This window comes from Artemia franciscana, chromosome 13, assembly GCF_032884065.1.
Source record: "Artemia franciscana chromosome 13, ASM3288406v1, whole genome shotgun sequence".
Lineage (NCBI taxonomy): Eukaryota > Metazoa > Arthropoda > Branchiopoda > Anostraca > Artemiidae > Artemia > Artemia franciscana.
In genome coordinates this window covers 14,253,245-14,273,821 of record NC_088875.1, presented here as the reverse complement: position 1 = coordinate 14,273,821, position 20,577 = coordinate 14,253,245, and the positions used below count along the sequence as shown (strand labels likewise).

At 34.6% G+C, this 20,577-nt stretch overlaps 1 protein-coding gene across 1 annotated transcript in view; it reads right to left on the bottom strand.

Annotated features, from left to right (window-relative positions):
• LOC136034562 (COP9 signalosome complex subunit 5-like) overlaps positions 1-20,577 on the bottom strand; it is a 34,242-nt gene that overhangs the window by 1,556 nt on the left and 12,109 nt on the right. Inside the window, exons 2-5 of the mRNA XM_065715805.1 lie at positions 19,834-20,015; positions 18,817-19,051; positions 12,578-12,772; positions 5,274-5,471 (exon numbers count right to left, since the gene is read on the bottom strand). Coding sequence (XP_065571877.1) covers positions 5,274-5,471; positions 12,578-12,772; positions 18,817-19,051; positions 19,834-20,009 — 804 coding nt within the window. The 5' untranslated portion in view covers positions 20,010-20,015. The remainder of the gene's footprint in view (positions 1-5,273; positions 5,472-12,577; positions 12,773-18,816; positions 19,052-19,833; positions 20,016-20,577) is intronic.

Below are 20,577 nucleotides of genomic sequence, written 5' to 3'. Positions count from 1 at the left end.
AACTTAGTACAAGTGCGATAATTGTCAAACACAACGAACATTGCTATTTCTTGTGCAAAAGCATAGCTGCGTCAACCCTAGCCAAATGCATATCTGAAAACCATAAGAGCATGAGCATGTAAGCGAGCAGTAAGCACGAGCATGTAAATGAGCACTGAGTATGAGCACTTATGCAATAAACGTGCTATTACGTTCTTTTAATTTTTCTAGTCTATTATTTTCATTAGGGGGTCTATTTTAGTCAAACAGTTTGAATTAATACAGTAATGATCAAAAATAAAATATCATTGCGCCCACGATGAAAAGGCATATCTAGATTGTCATACTTTCACAGGTGAACAAAGAATAATTATTTGAAACTGTCTTGTCTTCTGTAATCTCAAATTCTGACAACAAATTTTAGACAGTAAATTTCAGCACGGAAATAAACAACCACAGTGTCAACTATGTCAGGTGTGTCCAATAGAAAACTAAAATCTCCGAGAAAATGACTGCTTTCAAACCAGACTCGCTAACTAAACCTAATAAAAAAAATTCAAATAAAATAAATGTACAAATAAATAATAAAAAAAAAACAATAATAAATAAACCCTTTAACCAGTACATAAACATAATACTTCTACTTGTTTTAACGAAATTTTGCCCAGCCAGAGAAACATGGCCAGAGATGCCAAGCGAATATCCGCCCGGATAAAGATACTTTTGTTCATCGGGCGACGTGAAATCTGGCTGCCAAGTGAAATTCAACTCCTGTAAGAATCTATCTAAATAAGTGGATAAAGTCAGCGAATTTAATGACCGAAAGACAAATGTTTTGGAGATACACATTTTACGGTTAGAGGGGTAGATTAATCCACCTCAAAAGGGGTACACAATGTCGCTGAGATGTTGTTAAAGCAAGTAGAGTAATATTAAGCCACATGGGGCAAAACATCACAAGCTCCTCCTCAATCTTATTTTATTAAAAGCTTCATTTTTCCCATAAACTTCCCACTCTCTTTAAATATTTTCTTATCACATCTTTTCACTCCAATTGAGACCGTCCTACATTTTGTCTGACTCAGCTTGATTACCAAAAATGTCTTTATTTTGAAAGCAATCATCATCCATTCGTGAAATGTGATACCACTATCTTAACCCTTCTTTCACTATAGTAGCTACTACTACTAACAACTCACCGCAGTAACAAGCCGTCTGAGGCCAACATAGCTACGCACGCTCCTCCTCCAACCCAATCTATTGAAGGCCTCCCTCTTTATACCCTCCCAGGAAGTTCCCATTTCCTTTAAATCTTTCTTTATGACATCCTCCCATCCCAGACGAGGATGACCTGCTTTCCGTTTAGCCCCAGACGGATGGCTAAAAATGACAATCTTCGGCAATCTATCATCCTTCATCTGCAGAACGTGGCCTAGCCATATTCAACCTTTCTTTCATTATAGCCATAGAAAGCGGGATTGAACAACATTTTTCGTACAATCTACTTTTTGAAATAAGGTCAGTTAGCCGGGTAACCAGAACAATACGTAGGCATTTTCTCTGAAAAACATCTAGTAAATTTTCGTCCGCTTTTCGGAGCGCCCATGCTTCAGAGCCATATTTGACCACTGTCATCACTGTAGCTTCCAATATTCTAATCTTGGTTAGCAGACTTATCTTCCTATTCTTCCAAACTTTTTTTAACTATGAAAAAATACCTTGAGCCTTGGCTATTCTACTTTTAACATCTTCACTGCTCCCACCGTCTTTACTAATAATACTGCCAAAATAAGTGAAGCTGCCCACCTGATCAATCTTTTCGTTACCCAACGTCACCTTTCGTCTTTACTTTTTCCTAGCCTTAATGACTTAGTCTTCTTAACATTAATTTTCAAGCCTATTTTAGCACCCTGAACTCGCAAACCTCTAAAAATCCATTCATTTTGCTCAAACTTTCATCTAATATGCCTAAATCATCAGCATAATCTAAGTCCAGGAGAGCTTTCTTTCCCCATTTGATTCCATGGTCTTTAATTGCCTTTCCTGTTCTCCTTAAGACAAAGTTCATCAAAATGATCCATATAAAGAGGGATAGAGCACAACCCTGCTTAACTCCTGATTTAATACAAAACCAGCTGCTAACCTCATTTCCTGTCTTAACCGCAGCAGTATAATTCCCATAGATAGCACTAATCACTTTAATGTATTTATCTGGTATACCATATAAGGATAAGACCTTAGCTAAAGCTCTTCTATCAACAGAATCGAACGCTTGCTCATAATCTATTAAACTGAGGACCAAAGGTGTTTCACAACGAAGGCATTTCTCAATTATTAACCTAAGAGTGAAAATTTGGTTGACATATCCTCTACCTTTTCTAAAACCGCACTGTTCTTCTTTTAAAACTTTACAGTATCTCTCAGTCTAAAAGTATCATATTGCTAAGTAATTTGCTGCCTACAGAAACCAGACTAATGCTTCGATAATTACGACACTCACTCTTGCCACCTTTCTTATACAGTGATTTAATTATGGTTATCCTAAAATCATTAGGTACTTTCCCTTTTTCAAAAATCATATTCATAATCTTCGGTAGTTCATTTCTATCCTCAGAGCCACCATATTTAAGAAACTCATTTATCACGTTATCAGCACCTGGAACCTTATTATTTTTTAATCCTTTTAGTACAACAGTAAAATAGTAGAAAAGTTTTTATTGCATATAATGAGTAAATATATTTTTTAATTTACGTAGTCTGTGGCAGAATCCTTTGGTACGAGGACCCAAGTTTATTTTAATGTATTAGAAATAAGAAGATTTTAGCGCGATAGAAAAATCGTTCGTTTTCCGCGTTAAAGCGGAATACGATTTATTTCAAGAAAAGATGGTCAATACTTTCATTTTACAAAATGAGCCGGTCCATACAAAATAACCCTAGTCTTTAACCCAAGATGACATACATTCTTTTGAATTTAACAGGCGAAAATTATATTTCAAAAAGTTTTTTTTCTATGGGAATCTTAAAGACAAACATTAACGGAGATAGCAGTCCTAATGAGAGACTCCTCACCAATTCTATTCTCAGATTGTCCATGAAAAGGATCTCAAGTAATACCTGATATTTGATTGCTATTCTAGTCAGGGAAAAACTTAACTTTAGAGGGCTAGGTTAGCTCAATATGGTCACAATCTAGTAGTCAGTGGAACTCGGCTATGGAAATTAAAAGTATGCGACATTTTCTTCAAACTAAGATATAAAGTTTCGTCCTCCTTAGCAAACCACATTCTATAAGTTAGTTGAATCTGTATTTGCGTATAAAGATAATTTCTTAAACCACATTGGCCTGCCATAATATAAAGAAAGAAAACAATCAGAGATGGGGTTTTTAAGGCCAAGAGAGATAACTGAAAAAAAACACACAAAGCGAATATTTCGAGAGGACGACTGCCTGTCTTCTTCAGCGCGAACAAAATAGTATATTCAAGGAAAATGCCGAAATAAAAACAACAAAACGAACGCGGAAAGTCAATGTGAAAAAAAGAAAAACCAATTAAAAAATAAAAATTTAAAAGATGAATAAAATTCAATAAAAGCCAAAAATTATAAGAAGTAAAACCAAATACCTAGCCATAAACCGAGTCATTCGCCAATATCCGCAATTTGCAAAACCCAAAAATTAGAACTGCCATCGATGGATACTTGCGAACGACTGGGAAATAAAAGAAAAAAATTCCATTCGCTCATAACAAAACGAACCAGCAATTAAATAAGTTGGAGAACTATATCATCTGATTTCTGAATTTAATAATTGCATTCCTTGCAGACACCCTTTGAGATCTAAGGGGTTGTTGATGTGTTTGATTTTGTGATTGGGAAAGTGGTTCAAGGCTTATTTCAAAGACTACTATAGTATCTTCTCTTTTGAGAAAACCGGAATATGACTCATTTATTCTTAAACCACCGGGATCTTTGATCAAAGCTAGAATTAAATGTTGGTATTTAAAAATTTCAACAGCTTCCCTGTAGTACTGGAAGAGAGGCGGCTGTCCTATCGAAATATTCGCTTTGTGTGTTTTTTCAGTATTAGGTTGGGCCTTAAAAACCCCATTTTCGGTCGTTTTCTTTCTTTATATATTTGCGTATATTATCCTATTCCCAAGAAACACAGAATTTCATTTTTCTTATTTACAGTCTATTTAGTTTTTTAAGTCGCAAAAATAGTAAGAAACTAGAAATCGCAATATTCAAATTTTGTTTGCCATATTTTAAAACATAGAAAATATTCCTAGAAAAAGTAACAAGTTCTTAAAAATATACTAAAAATCAAAATACAGTTTTTGGTTTTTCTGCACCACTGCACGATTTAAGTTATGAACATACCTCTTTTTGAAGTAATCTAGCCAAAATTATGCTTAGGAAAATTTTCTCGAATTCAAATCGTAAAAAAAAGATAATTTTAAGATCTAATCATCAATTTTATTTCCAGTTTCACGAGGAAGCCGTAAACAACAGCAAATATTGAGTTTTTAAATAAGCTCAGCGTTTACCCAATATTGATTCCACAGTGAGTCTCAGATCCATGACAAAGACCGTAAATAACATAGAATATTGACCTGTTATTCCAGAGATAGACAAAACACGGTTATAAGACCAGATAAGCTCAAGGTACTCACTCAATTTTTACGGCACACCGAGTCTCAGATCCATGAGAAAGACTGTAAATGATGTCACATATTGAGTTGTTATTCTAGATACGAAAAAAAACTTACGGTTGGAAGACTAGATGAGCTCAAGATGCTCAACCAAAATATTAATTACACACTGAGTCTCAGATCCCTGAGAAACACCATGAATGATATCAAATATTAAGTTGTTCTTTCAGCAACAGAAAAAAACTTACGGTTAGAAGACTATATAAGCTCAAAGTGCTCAATCAATATTTATTACACACCGAGTCTCAGATCCATGAGAAAGACCGTAAATAATGTCAAATATTGAGTTGTTATTCCAGAAACAGAAAAAACTTACAGTTTGAGCAGTTACTAGATGAGCTCAAGATGGTCAATCAATATTTATTACACACTGAGTCTCAGATCCATGAGAAAGACCGTCAATGATATCAAATATTAAGTTGTTCTTCCAGCGACGGAAAAAACTTACGGTCAGAAGACTAGATGAGCTCGAGGTGCTCATCCAATATTTATTACACATTGAGTCTCAGATCCATGAGAAAGACCGTAAATAGCGTCAAATATTGCGTTGTTGTTCCAGAGACAGAAAGAAAAACTTACGGTTAGAAGACTAGATGAGCTCAAGGTGTTCACCCAATATTTATTCCATAGTGAGTCAAGGAGACGGCGATCCAGGGCTGATTTAAAATAAGTCACATCCAATGAATAGTATTGCTTAGCATGAACCCCAAAGTCTTCAATTTTATTCAACGGGATGTTCTGATACTCAGACGGCTCCTCATTTGGTGGTCGGTAGCCCTTAGAACAGTAAACTATTAAAATACTATCATAGTAATACAAAACCATCATTCTAGGCATAACCATGACTATTTAAATTATTATAAATAATAACACAATTATATAATAATAGCATAAATTTTCCAAAGATTATTAAAATACGTCAGTTTTGTGGCACAGAAAAAGTAAACATAGTTTCATTGAATACATTCTGGTTATAAAGCAATAATGCTTTTTATTATCTTTTCTTCACGATGTTTCTTAATTGCTATATTTTACTGTAAACATACATTTTATATTGCCAGTCCATTCTATTTCATCTTGCGGCAGGGACTGTACGTCACTGTTTCAATGATAGCCAGAGACTGATTGTGTCACCAATGGTGTTGCCAGCCCCTCTCTTATTTCAACCCTTTTTCTCTAAAAATATCACACCATTTTACCATTTCATTACTTTGATGATTTAATGTATTTCCACAGTCATTAAGAATGTTATAGCTACAAAAGGATAATTTTTAAAATAGTTTAGTATCAAATTTGACAAACACGAATTTATTTCTTATTTCCAAATCAATGAAAAAAAAAATAAAGAAAAGAAAACGTTCTCAACACATAGTAAATAAATCCACCATATTAGCTCCTCATCTTGGTCACTCAAGATCCCGACTCTAGGTTGTAATAAGAGGCAGTCCTGTACCCGTATATATTAAAAAATGTGCATGCCATCTTCCAAAATAACAACCTACACGACTTGCCAGTTATCTTGAAATCCATCCATTTTCACTTACGAAACGTCAAATAATAGTAGAGTCGCCATATTACCTACAACATATTTATAAATCCCTTGTCAAAAACACAAAATGCAGAAAAGCAGCAAAAAATAAAAATAAATTCAAAGCAAATAAATTGAAAATAAAAGAAATTCTTTATGAAATGTTAAGTTCTTATTTTAAAAAATTGAAACTGAGCTTAGAAAGCCAAACTGCCTGTCGAGAAGCCTTCTCCCTCGAAAGGAGTAGTGACCCCTCGAGATAAATATAGCCAAGAAACTGGCAGGGCTGTAACGGATAACACGGCCACTAGGCCACTAACTACTGTATTTGCCTCAAAGATCTTCTGCTGGATCATATAATGATTGCATCTTACTATATGGATTTATATTATTTTACAATTCGAAATTATAATTTATCTTAGAGTATTATTCCAGGGATTCCAACAAAGATCTCTACATGAGCCTGAAAATGATGTTCGCTTCTTTGTGTTATTTCTGGCTAAGACAAATTAAAAAACAACAACATGTTTTTTCAACTGAAGGTAAGGAGCAACATTAAACTTAAAACAAACAAAAGCTATTCTTTATATGGGGGGGGGGTTCCCCTCCTCAATCCCTCACTCTTTATGGTAAAGTTGGACTTTTTGTCCTAATTCTTTGGGAAAGAATACTCAAACACAAGAGCCGTTGATTTTGAATGAGAAGTATTTTTAAAGATGTTTAAGAATTTAGCGTAAAGAGCGACGGTTAAGGAAGGGGCAGTCCCCCTCATATACCGAACATTTTCTGTTGGTTTAAGTTTCGATGTTGCTCCTTACTTTCAATGGAAAAAACTTGTTTTTTATTGAGCTTCACATAAGATTAATCAGGCAGTGCTATCCATGTTCGTAGATTTTGACAAAACTTGATAAGTTTACTCCTTTCATGGATACAATCAGCCATACACTTTTTTTCGTAGCTTTTTATTAGTTTTGGTTTTGAAGCTGTTTAACATTTTGTCAATGTTGACTTGATATATAATGAAAGACAAATATTAAAGTTGCCTCTTTTGAAAGAAAACATATCCTCACTTACAAATTACTTATGAAACAAGTTGGGATTATTCATTTCAAATATGCAGGAATATAACAAAATAGGACGAATGTTAGGATAATTCCAGGAGAATACAAAAAGTACCCTAAATGTATAAATCTGAATGTATACTAATGATACTGTAGCCAAACATATCATTGAACTTTCGGGGGGAGAGGTCAAACTGTCCTCTAGTCTATTCTAGCCGATCTGGGCTGCAACTTCAGTTGTATAGTAAAGAAGGCTTAACATTACAAGCCAAAAGATTTGAAGGTGAGAAGTTAAAATACAAAAAATCATATTTTTAACAACTTCAAAATACCTATACATTGGGATTCCCAGTTTCAAAGGTGGTTGGACTGATGGCACACAGAATTACACTCGTTCTTAAATGATCAAGTGGTCCATATAAAACACAATGTTAATATAGATACTGATTTTAAAGATTCATTTGACCAAGTTGATTCACTTGATTGTTGACAAAATTACCTACAGTGATGTATAATTTCGCATCAGTTATTACGGAGATGGCTAAAAAAAATGCATTTCTTAGAAAAATCATATCTATCCATGAACATTATAGAAAATATAAAAGAGGGTCTGGGAGGAGATATAACCTAGTCTACAACCTCCTTTCAATTCGATTCAGCAGGACAAAAAGACTCTAAAGGTTATTTGCTAGTCTCGTGAAAAACTTCTTACAGCTCCCAAAAATTGTTAGTTTAAGTGAGTGGTAGCATCGTATAAGGATTTGTAGGATTGTGGAAGGCTTGTTTTTGATTTGTTCAAGAAAGGCACGTTTTTCCTTCCATCCTCCTCTCGCCCATCTTCTGTTAAACTAGAGAAGAGGGAAATTACTTCTTTGTTTAAGAAATAGTTTTCACAGGGATAAGGAATGAACATGGGTATAGGTTCAATGGTCATCCTTGTGAAAACAGGCATTCAGTAGACCTTCATAGAAAAAGAAATATCCAAGAAATACTACTGACAAAGCTAATTAATCTAATTTTTTCTTTTGCATTCATGACAACAGTGCCGTTAGCCTTATGTCAGTTTCACTGATGATCCCATTTCAAGCTGTATAAACGTCATATCAGTGCAGATTTTTCGAATAAATTCTTAATAAAATTGGGGCTGCTGAAGATACTCCACTAAAGAATTTGATTTTTTCCAATTTCTGTGCGAGCAGATTTGGAATTAACAGCAAAACATCGAAAGAAGAAATGGTTCAACTGTTCAATAATTTTTTTTTTTTTAGAAAAGGTAATTAACAAACCGAGTCTAAATACAACTGACATCGATTCCGTAACCCACTTAGCTTCTTCAAGAAAAGTTAAGCCCATATTGACTAAATTCTCATCTCCCCACCATCGTGACATGATATTAAAAGTCAATTATATTTTAAACAAATACGACTTGTGGGCAGAGCCCGATTCTAAAGAAACAATTTTTAAAATGAGATTGAGCCCAAACCAGCTAAATAGGATAAGTCAGAGCTGGAGTCGTAAATAGAATCAAAAGTAATCGTAGCACCTTAAATTATGAAGAAGGTGATTGGAGCTGCTGAAGATACTCCACTAAATAATCTGATTTTTTCCAATTTCTGTGCGAGCAGATTTGGAATTAACAGTAAAACATTGAAAGAAGAAATAGTTCAACTATTTAATAAAAAGTTTTTTAGCAAAAGCGATTAACAAACCGAGTCTAAAAACAGCTGACATCGAGTCTGTAACCCACTTAGCTTCTACAAGGAAATTCAAGCCCATATTGATTAAATTGCCATCTCTTCACCATCGTGAGTTGATATTAAAAGCAAATTATATTTTAAACAAATATGGCTTGTGGACTGAGCCCAATCCTAAAGAAACAATTCCTAAAAATGAGATTGAGCCCAAACCAGTTAAATAGGTCCAAACCAAACCTGCTGAAGATGCTCCACTAGTCCTTATAAAAGCAACTAAAAAGAAAATAGGAAGTTATCAGAAGTCGCAAATACAATCAAAGGTAATCGTAGGACCCTCAACTATGAAGGAGGTAATTGGAGCTGCTTAAGATACTCCACTAAAGAATTTAATTTTTTCCAATTTCTGTGCGAGCAGATTTGGAATTACCGACAAAACATTGAAAATACAAAAGATGGAAAGTTAGGAGCTTCAGTGTTTCTACTATGATGGGCTGGACTATGCTAATTAAAAGAAGCCATTGATTAAAAACGTTGATAAAGATAAAGCCAATTCCAGGGTTTGATTTTAGACATAAAAATAAGTTTCATCTAGACAGTGTTATTTATTTTGAAGGTTTACCCTTTTTCTATGATATTAAGACATAAATGATAACTGACCTTCGATGACATGAGCAGCCAACTTCTCATGAATTTGTTAATATTATCCACCCCCTTGTTTTGTAATACTATCAGAAACTACCATAATTTTTCGAATAAAATCTGACAACTTAAAAAATGGAAACAAATCCAAGCAATTGACTAGTCACTACTTTTTTCTTGTATTTTGCCTCCAGGACAGTCCTCCAGTTTGGCTGTGGAATAATAATAAATAATAAATAAAACTAAATAAATAAATAATAGTTTAAAAATAAATAAATTAAAAATAAATAAATAATAAATAAAACTCGACACAGTAGTGCATTTTTCATCCATTTTACGACTGAAGAATTTTGGGGTCAATAAAAGGTTAACAAACATATTTTTATTTGTTTTATATCACAAAGTGTATTTTTCACTATATTCACTTCTTCAATATACATTTCAGAAAAGTCACTAATCTTAAGAAACAAATGAACATTTGATTATGCCGCAAGGAGGAAAACTTTCTGAGCTTATCACTAAGGGTTGCCATTTTCTTCTTTTTACTCTCTCTTTGGATGGCCCAGTAAACTCTGGGCTGCTTAATTGGGGCAAGGGAAGACAGGCTTGCAACTAGTTTAGACCTATATAGTTTTATCCTATTGTTTTACCTGATTTTAGGACCCATTTAGTTTTATTGACTTGGCGACGGTCTTTACATCAACTTCAGTTCATTGAATACATTAAATTGGGGCAAGGGAAGAAAAACTTGCAACTAGTTTGGACCTATATAGTTTTATCCTATTGTTTTACCTGATTTTAGGACCCGTTTAGTTTTATTGACTTGGCGACGGTCTTTACATCAACTTCAGTTCAATGAATACATTAAATTGGGGCAAGGGAAGACAAACTTGCAACTAGTTTGGACCTATATAGTTTTATCCTATTGTTTTATCTGATTTTAGGACCCATTTAGTTTTATTGACTTGGCGATGGTCTTTACATCAACTTCAGTTCATTGAATACATTAAATTGGGGCAAGGGAAGACAAACTTGCAACTAGTTTGGACCTATATAGTTTTATCCTATTGTTTTATCTGATTTTAGGACCCATTTAGTTTTATTGACTTGGCGATGGTCTTTACATCAACTTCAGTTCATTGAATACATTAAATTGGGGCAAGGGAAGACAAACTTGCAACTAGTTTGGACCTATATAGTTTTATCCTATTGTTTTATCTGATTTTAGGACCCATTTAGTTTTATTGACTTGGCGACGGTCTTTACATCAACTTCAGTTCATTTAATATATTAAAACAAATGGAGGAAAAACAAATAGGACTTATGATTTGGTAAAGTGAGGACATTTCAACAAAAAAACAGATAGTGCGTAACTTAGAACCTATAAGTTGAGACTTAACTATAAGAGTTTGTTGTGATTGTTTTGAAAGGGGCAAGACCTCACAGGAGGGAGAGGGATCACCACCACTCCCCTGGATACACCAGTCCAACTGATAGGGGCTAAGGGCAAGATCAGAAGCTTCTGATGAAAACTATATGCAGAACTTACGCAAAATTATTTGTGAACATTTTAAGATGCTGTTTTAGAATTTCAGGCTATTTGCTTTGTTCATACCCTTGTGTATTATGTACCCATATTATCATTACTACTTTCCAACAGGTAACAGTCTGTTGTCCAATATTTTTTTTTCATTAGCTTTCTAGCTCACTGAAATAAGCAATAACTAAATTAAATTTTGAAACTGCAAAAAAAGTGACTTTAGTGTCAATTTCAAAGAAAAAGTGGCAGGCTAAAATAAAAGTGACAAACAGTGAGTTTTGTGACTGCAGCCGACCCATGCGACCCTGAAATGAGGTAAGGTCAGCTGGAAGTGGACCCCTTGATGGAAGTGGCTTATAAAAGAGCGACATCTGTATCAGGAGCTATCTTTGATCAAAGGCTATCTGTCAGAATAGCGTTTGGGAGTAGCCATTCATGTGGTGAACCAGTCAAATTTTCGTCTTCGGCTGACGATTCAGGTCTTGAACATGAACAAATGACGCTGTAGCTCTTTAGCTTAGGCTAGCCAAAATATCATCCCTTTCACAGTAACCCTATTGGTAGATATAAAACGAAATGAAATATAAAAGCACGAAACATACTCAGCACCTTTCTACATTTTTCTCATTTTACCTATCACGAAAGTCTTAATGTTTAACTCTTCTAAAGAAAAAAGGATCAGCAGCTATACATAACCAATATCAAAAAAGGTCACGAAATTAAGTAAAATTCATATTTGTTACAAGCGATTTTGGGAGCATTAAATTTTTCGAGATATTAAACGAAAATGTATGCGCCTACATAAATAAGCAATTTTACAGAAACCAATGGATTAAAGACTGTCACTGCTAAGACTGCCACAACTAACAACTAATTGCAGCACCAAACCATTTGACGTAACAGAGCTATGCAAGCTGCTCCTCTACCTGCACTATTCAGACCTATAATCTTCATTAAGATCAAATTCACACTCCCTTGGCCACAGCCAGAAAATCCACTTTTTTTGCCAACATCCATAAAAGCGTGATGTAACAGTCCTAACCTTTCATTCATTATAGCTTGTCCGTACAGCTTGCTTGGAATACAGTGGCTCGAAGGAATATCTAAAATGACACTTGGCAAAATGACAAAAAATGACTCGTTTTTTGGAAAGCATCCAGCGAGGTTTTATTTTCCCCGTTGATAAAGGCTCCCGAACGTGGAGTCGAAATATTCAAGTTTGCATTACTTAAAGTTATTTTTTGTTCCATTGTTTTATCTAAAGTATACCAGTTTTTTCTCTATTAAATTCTATGAGGCTCGTTAAACTTTTTGTAGTGCCCAGATTTCGTAACCAGACTTAAAAAAAATATATTGCCGCGCCTTTTAGTATCCTAGGCCTAGTTTTAACATCTTAAAATCCAATTTTAAAATATCTGTACCTTTGGATACGTCCTAAAAGCCCCCAGGCAGACCTTGCCAGCTGAAATGGTCCTGACTGGATCTACGACAATTGCCACAAACGGTTCCTGAAAGTTTTGGTTCAACATTTGAGTGGAGACATCTATACCAGAGAGCCAACAGCCGTAGCCAGGGTGAGAATGATACCAGCCAATAGCATTTTCTAGTCGCTTTACCTAAGAATGTAAGAGTGAAAATGTTACTAAGGGCCAAAGCGAATTTAGATCCAGGAATTATTTTCATTGATACCACTTAATTTTTCCTCCAAATTCATTTAATGGCAATAAAAATTAAAAATAAAAAGTAAATTATTGTTATAAAAATGGTTGACGAGTGAGTCATGGCAGATGGTATTCGAGGACGCGAGTCCTTCGAAAAAACTTAAAAAAATTATTTTCGATGTTATAAGCATTTTCCCCAATTTAACAAGGATTTGGCAAGAATAAAAACACTACTAATATCACTGACAGTGCACCACTGACAGTAATTAACGGAACTACAAAAATGAGGATAAAGCAGAATAAAAGATTATTAGTGCCACTGAGTGTGCGCTATTACCCAACGAAACTATAAAAACTAGATTTTAACTTAATAAGATTTAGATTTTCAAAGAATATAATCTATTTTAGATTCAACGCATAGCAAGATATAGGCAAAATGTCCACCATGAAGCTAGCAACAAGTACCACGTCTAACCAAAAAAAGAAATAAAAGGAATATAAGGTTAAAATACTTGATTGAATTCAAGATATCTACGTATTGTTGATAACGATAATCATCGTTTATCCATTTGTTATTATTTCGGTCCCAAAACTTTGAGTGTCATTTTTTTTAGCGTTCTTATTACGGTACGGTAAACACAGAAGGGACTACGACGTTAGCCCTCTTAAAAGAACACCTCGTTCCTGCATATATTAGTCCCTTAAAAAACACCTTCCCGGCATTTAAGAAAATAAAAAGCCTCAAGGAAAGGATCTATAGAAGTATCCTGGACAAACTCCATATTCCTAAACATATAAAGCCCCCTCAGGCCCCTTAAAAGAACCATCCCGTTTGAAATCATATAAGAACGACTACTTTTTTCCATCTTTTTAGGGAAGAAATGAGAAAAACAACCATTGTATCCAATGACGGTTAACTTCTGGACCACATGCATTCTTAGTGATAAGCAGATATAGTACAGACCTCATATAGGGACAAGTCCATCAGTTAACCCAGAAAAAGCTTAGTGAATCGTTTCCATCTACTATCATTTGCAGGAGTAGAGAATATAATTTGCAAGAGATATATTATATTTTTATTTAGCCATAATTATATTTTGGCTAAGAATTATATTTTAGCCATAAATATCATCCACAAGGACTCTTACTACGGATAATGTGAATTCATATCGTTGTTAACAGGTAGATGACAAAGAAGACAATTACCTTCACCATTACAAGAATTATTTCTAAGCGACGATTTCCCGCAATGTCGTATCTCCTTAGGGTGTTTATAATATCTGGGAAAACAAAGTGGATGTTAAATGTATAAAGAGAGCTAAATATTCTCATTTTGAATGAATGGCAGCAAAGCAAATAGTTAATATTTATTAACTATTAATTACCTTAAACAAATGATCTAAATTAAGTGTCAAAAATTCTAATTGTTTATTGGCTAAATTCTTTCAAGTTTGAACAAGCCCAGTCCCTTTGAACCTTGCTGAATAGACCTCTATGAAAATTAAATATTTATGTGCATACAGTTGACTTTGTTATTGACAGTTTTATATTCAAGTTCGATTGTTGAATTTTCAACAAAATATAAACCTCTGTTACTCAGACAGTAATTTATGAATCAGGATTCAATAACTGATTCCCAAAACAAACTTGTAATTGGAGATATTCCAAGTAAAAAATTTGAATTTCTTATTTAAGATGGCTTTATAAATTACATGTTTAAATTTTTAGAAAATTTATTTTAGTCAGTCTTGCTTCTACTTTCGTTCTGTGTTGCTTCTAATGAGTTGACCCAAAAAAGTGGATACTAGCATAAACTTTGCTACTTCACTTTTATTCAATAACTATCACCTTTGTTTTGCAAGGCCTAACGGAAAATAATGGTAAGAACAGTGCTCAGCCTCAATTGGAATTCCAACAGAAATATTGTCAAACGCTGATGACCTCGTTCACAAAAACTGGACATGGCATCCACAACTTTAAACATCACAAAGTTTGAGCAGAATTCAGAAATAGAAGCATAAGTTGTATATCCCTGATTTAGGGAGAGAGGGAAGGTGGATAATGCTTAAAACTTTCATAACGCTCATTTTGATTGAGAGATTCGTAGGCTAAAATTTTAAGGGTCTTCTGTTTTTAAGCACCGATGGCAATTGGATGTATTACTTTAGACATGAGAAACTCCAATCAGAATTCTTAAGTGAGAAGAGCAGTTGTAGACCTTGGGTTTCCGGGGGGAGGGCGATACGGGAAGGATTGCCTTGAACCTTGATGCGTTTATTTTATTGAAAGATTCGGAGGCCATAATTTTTTAGGACCTTCTTTTTGTTGAACGTGCAGGTTTTCTGCCTTTGCAGACAGGCAAGCACCATCAATTGTGAATAAGAAAACTAGTATATCTTGTTCACACTAAAATAGAATTTAATTTGCTCGCTTCACGACCAAAAAGTACAAGGTATCATTCACAGTAATACTACAATTAAATGAAAGGAGATAAACGTGACTCATGGGTGAATTTTAAATATATTTATAGGAAGAAATAGATAAGATTCCAGGTTGGTACAAATGGAAGTAGAAGGTGGCCTAGATTAGGTCAATTTAGAGCATGGAAGGAAAATAACAGTGGCAATAGACTGATACAATTTTGTAGGTACAATAATCTAGGTAAAACCAAAGCAAGATGTTTTCACATAGTGGCCATAACTTAACATCAGAGCTGTTCATCCCCTACAGTTATGGTTAGGGGAAGGGACGTGATTGAGTAATTGCCAACTTCGATGAAAATTTTCACTTTTATTTGGCTTTCTTTGCTTATATTTGAGTTGGGAAGTGGGCGCTGTAATTAATTTTGCCCCAGGTCCATCAACCTAGGAACGGCTCTGCTTAACATGGTATTCATTTAAAGGTAAGACAAGAAGCCTCATTGATTATGTTATTCAGATCGCAGACAGGCAGGATCGACGCAGAACGAAGGGACTGATCTCACTCAGAAATTATGTAAACTAGGCAACACGTGCCAAGTATGGCAAAACTGTGCGGCATATGATGGGCTCCAATATGTACACCAGGTACCAGGAAGCCAGGGACCCTTCGCACAAGACACTAGGGTATGTAAGAGTGCCATTATTGATGTGTAGCGGTCTCTATAGCTAATTTAACGCTAAATAAGGAAGGTTGACAGGCTTTCCGGTATTTAAGACATTCATAGATTCCAGGGTGAGACTTTGAGAGGATTTTCCAGGAATAGTTGAATGTAAAACTGAAGTTCAGAATTTGAAAGTGCACAAGAAAGATAGAGTAATTTTAGGAAAATGATTTGCGAGGTAACTGAAGGTGTCTTAAGGAGAAAAATTATAAGCCCGCGTCAAAAATTTTACTGACTTTAATCTTGGAAGAAAAGAGGGGTTTGTACAAAAAGTTTCTGAGACATAAATCTTACAAGAATAACTGGGAAGTAAGGAAAGTAGAAAGGGTACTAAAGTTTGAATTAAGGAGATAAGAAAGAGAAACCATGGATAAAATTGTAGAGGATCTGGAAGATACAGCCAGGCAGCAAAATATTGGGATATTGCATTGACAAATAACGAACTCAAAGAATGCAGTCAGTGTACGTGTACCTGGACGTGGACGTTTACCGAACGGTGGCTCAAGTAGCTATGAGGAAAAATTAAAAGAGAGATGGACAAAGAAGTATGAGAGTGCGTGAAGCGGCAATAGACTTCTAAGGAATGAAATAGAAAAGAACATTTTCGAGCAATTATGTGAAAGGTTAGAGACATTACTAACAGTATACTGAAATATGAAGGATATCTAAATGAATACGACTTTTAGGAATTTTTAGGAATATTAGGAAAATTAAACTTAAATCATAAGAAAGGCAATAAGAGTGAGTGTATTAATGAAGCGACATCAGCATGTTTTCATTAGTAAGTACATTACTTAGCAATCATTATATCAAATAGACTAAAAGACACTGTAGATAAAGGTATAAGATAAGAACAATGGGGTTTTAGGAATAGGAGGACATGAATTGACTTTCACTCTGATTAATAACTGATAAGTGTTTGAATAATCAGACCACTTTGGTTTTCACTTTTATAGATTATGAAAGGCCATTTGATTCGACAGATAGAAAGACTTTAGTGAAGGTCTTATCCGTGTGATATTCCAGATTCCTGCTATGAATGAGAACAACATTGCTATGCTTAACGTAGTAAGATAGGTTAGTAGCTGGGCTGGTGTCAGATCAGGATTTCAGCAGAGCTGTGTCCTATCCCTGTTTATAAAGATTATTTTGATGGACTTTCACCTAAAGAAGACGGCAAAAGGGATGGGGGGAACATATTATCAAATGGGAAGGTTGAACTCTCCTAGACTGACATCGTGCAAACCATTTTAGTATCTGAAATGATAATGACAGCATAAGCAATATATTTTCAAGGTTTTGAGAATTCACGGTGCAAGATCAGGTTTAAAAATTAATTTTAATAAGACCGATTTGCTTAGAAAAAGATGAAAATTTTACATTAGCTAGAGACAAAATTGATCAAGTGGACAATGTTTTGCTATCCAATACCTGGTTAGTATTTTAAGCAAAAATATTGAATGCAGTAAAGGTGTAAAAGGAGGATTGACAAGGCAAAGAGTATTTTTTTTTTCGCAGTTGAATAAAGTCTGAAGAATAGGATGAGAGGTCTTGAAACTCAGATTAGAATACTGAAAGTCATGGAAACGACAGTAGTCAAGTATGGCTCTGGAACTAGGGCGCATTGGAAGGCAAAGGAACATCTGTTAGATATTTTCCTAATCAATTTTCTAATGATAATTGTAGGTGCTCATTCCATTAATCATATATAAAGTTATATAGCCAAGTTACACAAAAAATATGGTTCAATCCCACCTTTACAAGGCTATAATGAAAGAAGAGTTAAAACGGCAATGCCACATTTTACGAATGAATTATGAAAGATTGTCAAAGATTGTGCTTTTTGATCATTAGTCTAAGGCCCAACACACAGCAGACCATTCCTGAATGAGGATGTAAGATGCTATAATAAAGGATTTAAAGGAGATTGAGAGTTTAAGGGAGGAGGTAGAATGGCAAGCTTTGAATAAATTAGGTTAAACGAGGAACATGTGCAGTTCTGTTGGGCTCAAGAGATTGGTGATCCAATTATTTGTTACCAGTAGTAGCAATCTCTACTTTACATGCTCTTATATATGTAATCTCTCTGTTTTTGTTGCCTGGAATAAATCCTCAACTACAATTTTGAATTGAACTACATTTGAAAAATGGAAAACCGACTTACCCACAAGAATCATTTCACGAAAATGTAAGGGGGAGGGGAGAAATACATTTTTCAAAATCACAGGAGTGAAAAATATTTTTTTTTGTTTTTTTTTAAAGAAAATGGATGTCAGCATTTTTGGAATAGTTTAGAATGGATTAAAGTATAATGTTATTATAATAATTAATAATGAAATTATCAAATAAATAATTAATATTTCCGAGTAATAGGTTTAACTGGTGAACTACTTTCCTTTTGCGTGTCTTCCTTTGGTAGGAAGAAGACCAGCCAAGCGAATGGCAGGTTTCCTACAAACCCATCTCGTAGCCGTAACCGGTTTATAGCCAGGGTGGCAAATTTGTATTTCATATGTCCCCTGTGAAAAATTCATACCAGACACCCGTGCAGGCGACCAATATATACTTGCTGGTCTCTATATTAGATTATATTTCCGGATCGTTAAAAGCTGTTAGAGGTCTTTTATAACTTATATTGATCAAATTTGTTTAAAGACTGAACTGAAGCATTCCAACACCAAGCCACCTGAGGCCAAAACAGTTACTCACGCTTCTCCTCCATCCCAATCAATTCAAACCCTTCTTTTTTGCACCCTCATAGGAAGTTCCCATTTCTCTTAAATTTCTCCTTAAGACATCCTCCCACTCCATTAGCGAATTATATTACAAGAAAAGTAAAAATAAGGGAATACCCCACCTGTTTTGCAGCTTCCATGTAACCTGTCATGTATTCATAAGCTTGAGCCTGTGCATTAACTCGAGTTTCAGTACCTTCTACTGGCAATGCAAATGAATCCATAACAATCATAACATTACCGTCGATTTTCCCAAGAAGTAGGCCCATAACTTCTAAGTGACCACCTGATCTTGCATGCATAACCATTTTCAATAAGGCTAGTGCAGAAATCTTAATGTCCTTGAAAAAATGCGGGCTGAAAAAGAAGAAGGAATTTATTAAAACCGATAGCTGCAACTAATGTTGCATTCTTTTTCATGCTTCACGAAAGGCTTTCAAGATTCTTCTACCATCTACCACTTGCTATGACGGAAGCTCAGATCTTTGGTCATTGCATCACATCATTCCAAGTCAACTTTCTTCTTTTTTTTCGATGATTTTTACGTTTTCTGCACTACTCATGAATCAGAAACTATTTTAGAAAATTTTCCGTTCGAAACTTTCGAAAATTTCCTATTCTCCCATTTCGGATAGAAAATCTTCCATTTCAGATAGCTGAGCTGTTTTTAAAGTGCATACACAAAACAATTTCACCCCCAAAAACATGATTCTGAGCAAGACACGGTTTCTCCAGATCTTTTTTCATAAAAATAGGAAAAAAAAAAAATGTAACTTATATATAAAATTTTAGGCCAGGCTCAATATAAGTTTACATTATTTGCTAAACATTAGGTAAATTTATTCTCTGTCACCTATCATTCATTTAGAAACAACTCCATGGGCACCTGCTCAAGGACACTCTCAACACCCCACCCCCCTTCCCCAAGAAGAGTACAATTAATATACCGTAAAAAATGAAGTTATGTTTTACACATATGTAAGTAAACATACTTTTCTAAAAAAAAGAAGAAGAAAAAAAAAAAAAAAACACATAAGCTCTGTATTCTTCAGCCCACGCCCAACCAAGAGCATTTAGAGGCAATCATGGGAGCTTCATTTTATTTACCAAGAGAAATATTTTAAGTAGATTCAACTTACTCTTTATCCCAGGGCTTGGCTGAAAGCATATCTTGCTGCGTTTGTTTTTCAAACTTGTAAATTTCATCAATTTCCAAATTTTCAACGTTATTTTCAAGTTCCCAGTTTCGCAATGCTACTGCAGCTTGGTTAGACATAACTGACGAGGGGCCAGGTTGATCCAAATCTGGTTCCATTTGAACCTGAAACGTAATAGCAATTCAACAATATGAATAATCAAAAATGGGAGGGGAGTGGACAAAAGAGTTTTAACTTAAAATGAACAGTTATAACCAAAAATAGTTTCTAGCTAATAATTTTCTTTTAGCGGCTCAATTACAGTTGTAATAACAATCCAATGATGAGAGGTCATTTTCTCCGTAAAAATTATAAGGAGAGATACAAATTTCCAAATACTATAATTATATAAGAAATATTTATAGGGACATATTCAGGAATACAATAATCATTAACTAACATTGCTATTACTAGTACTATTGAACTGGAGTTAAGGTGCTAGATGAAAGCACATTGTTAACACTCTTCCTCCCCCCCCCTTCAACTGTTTTGAAGCTTCTCCTCTGGCCACAACTCAAGAAATCACCAAAGGAGTTCACGTTTTATAATTTGATCCCGGCCTAACCCAAGCATTTAACCATGTCTTATGTTATACCCCTTCTGGGCTATTTATAAATCATATACACAAAAAGCTCTGATCCTTAGAGGGAACAGGAGGTCAAAAGATTTTTTATAGAGAGAGATAAA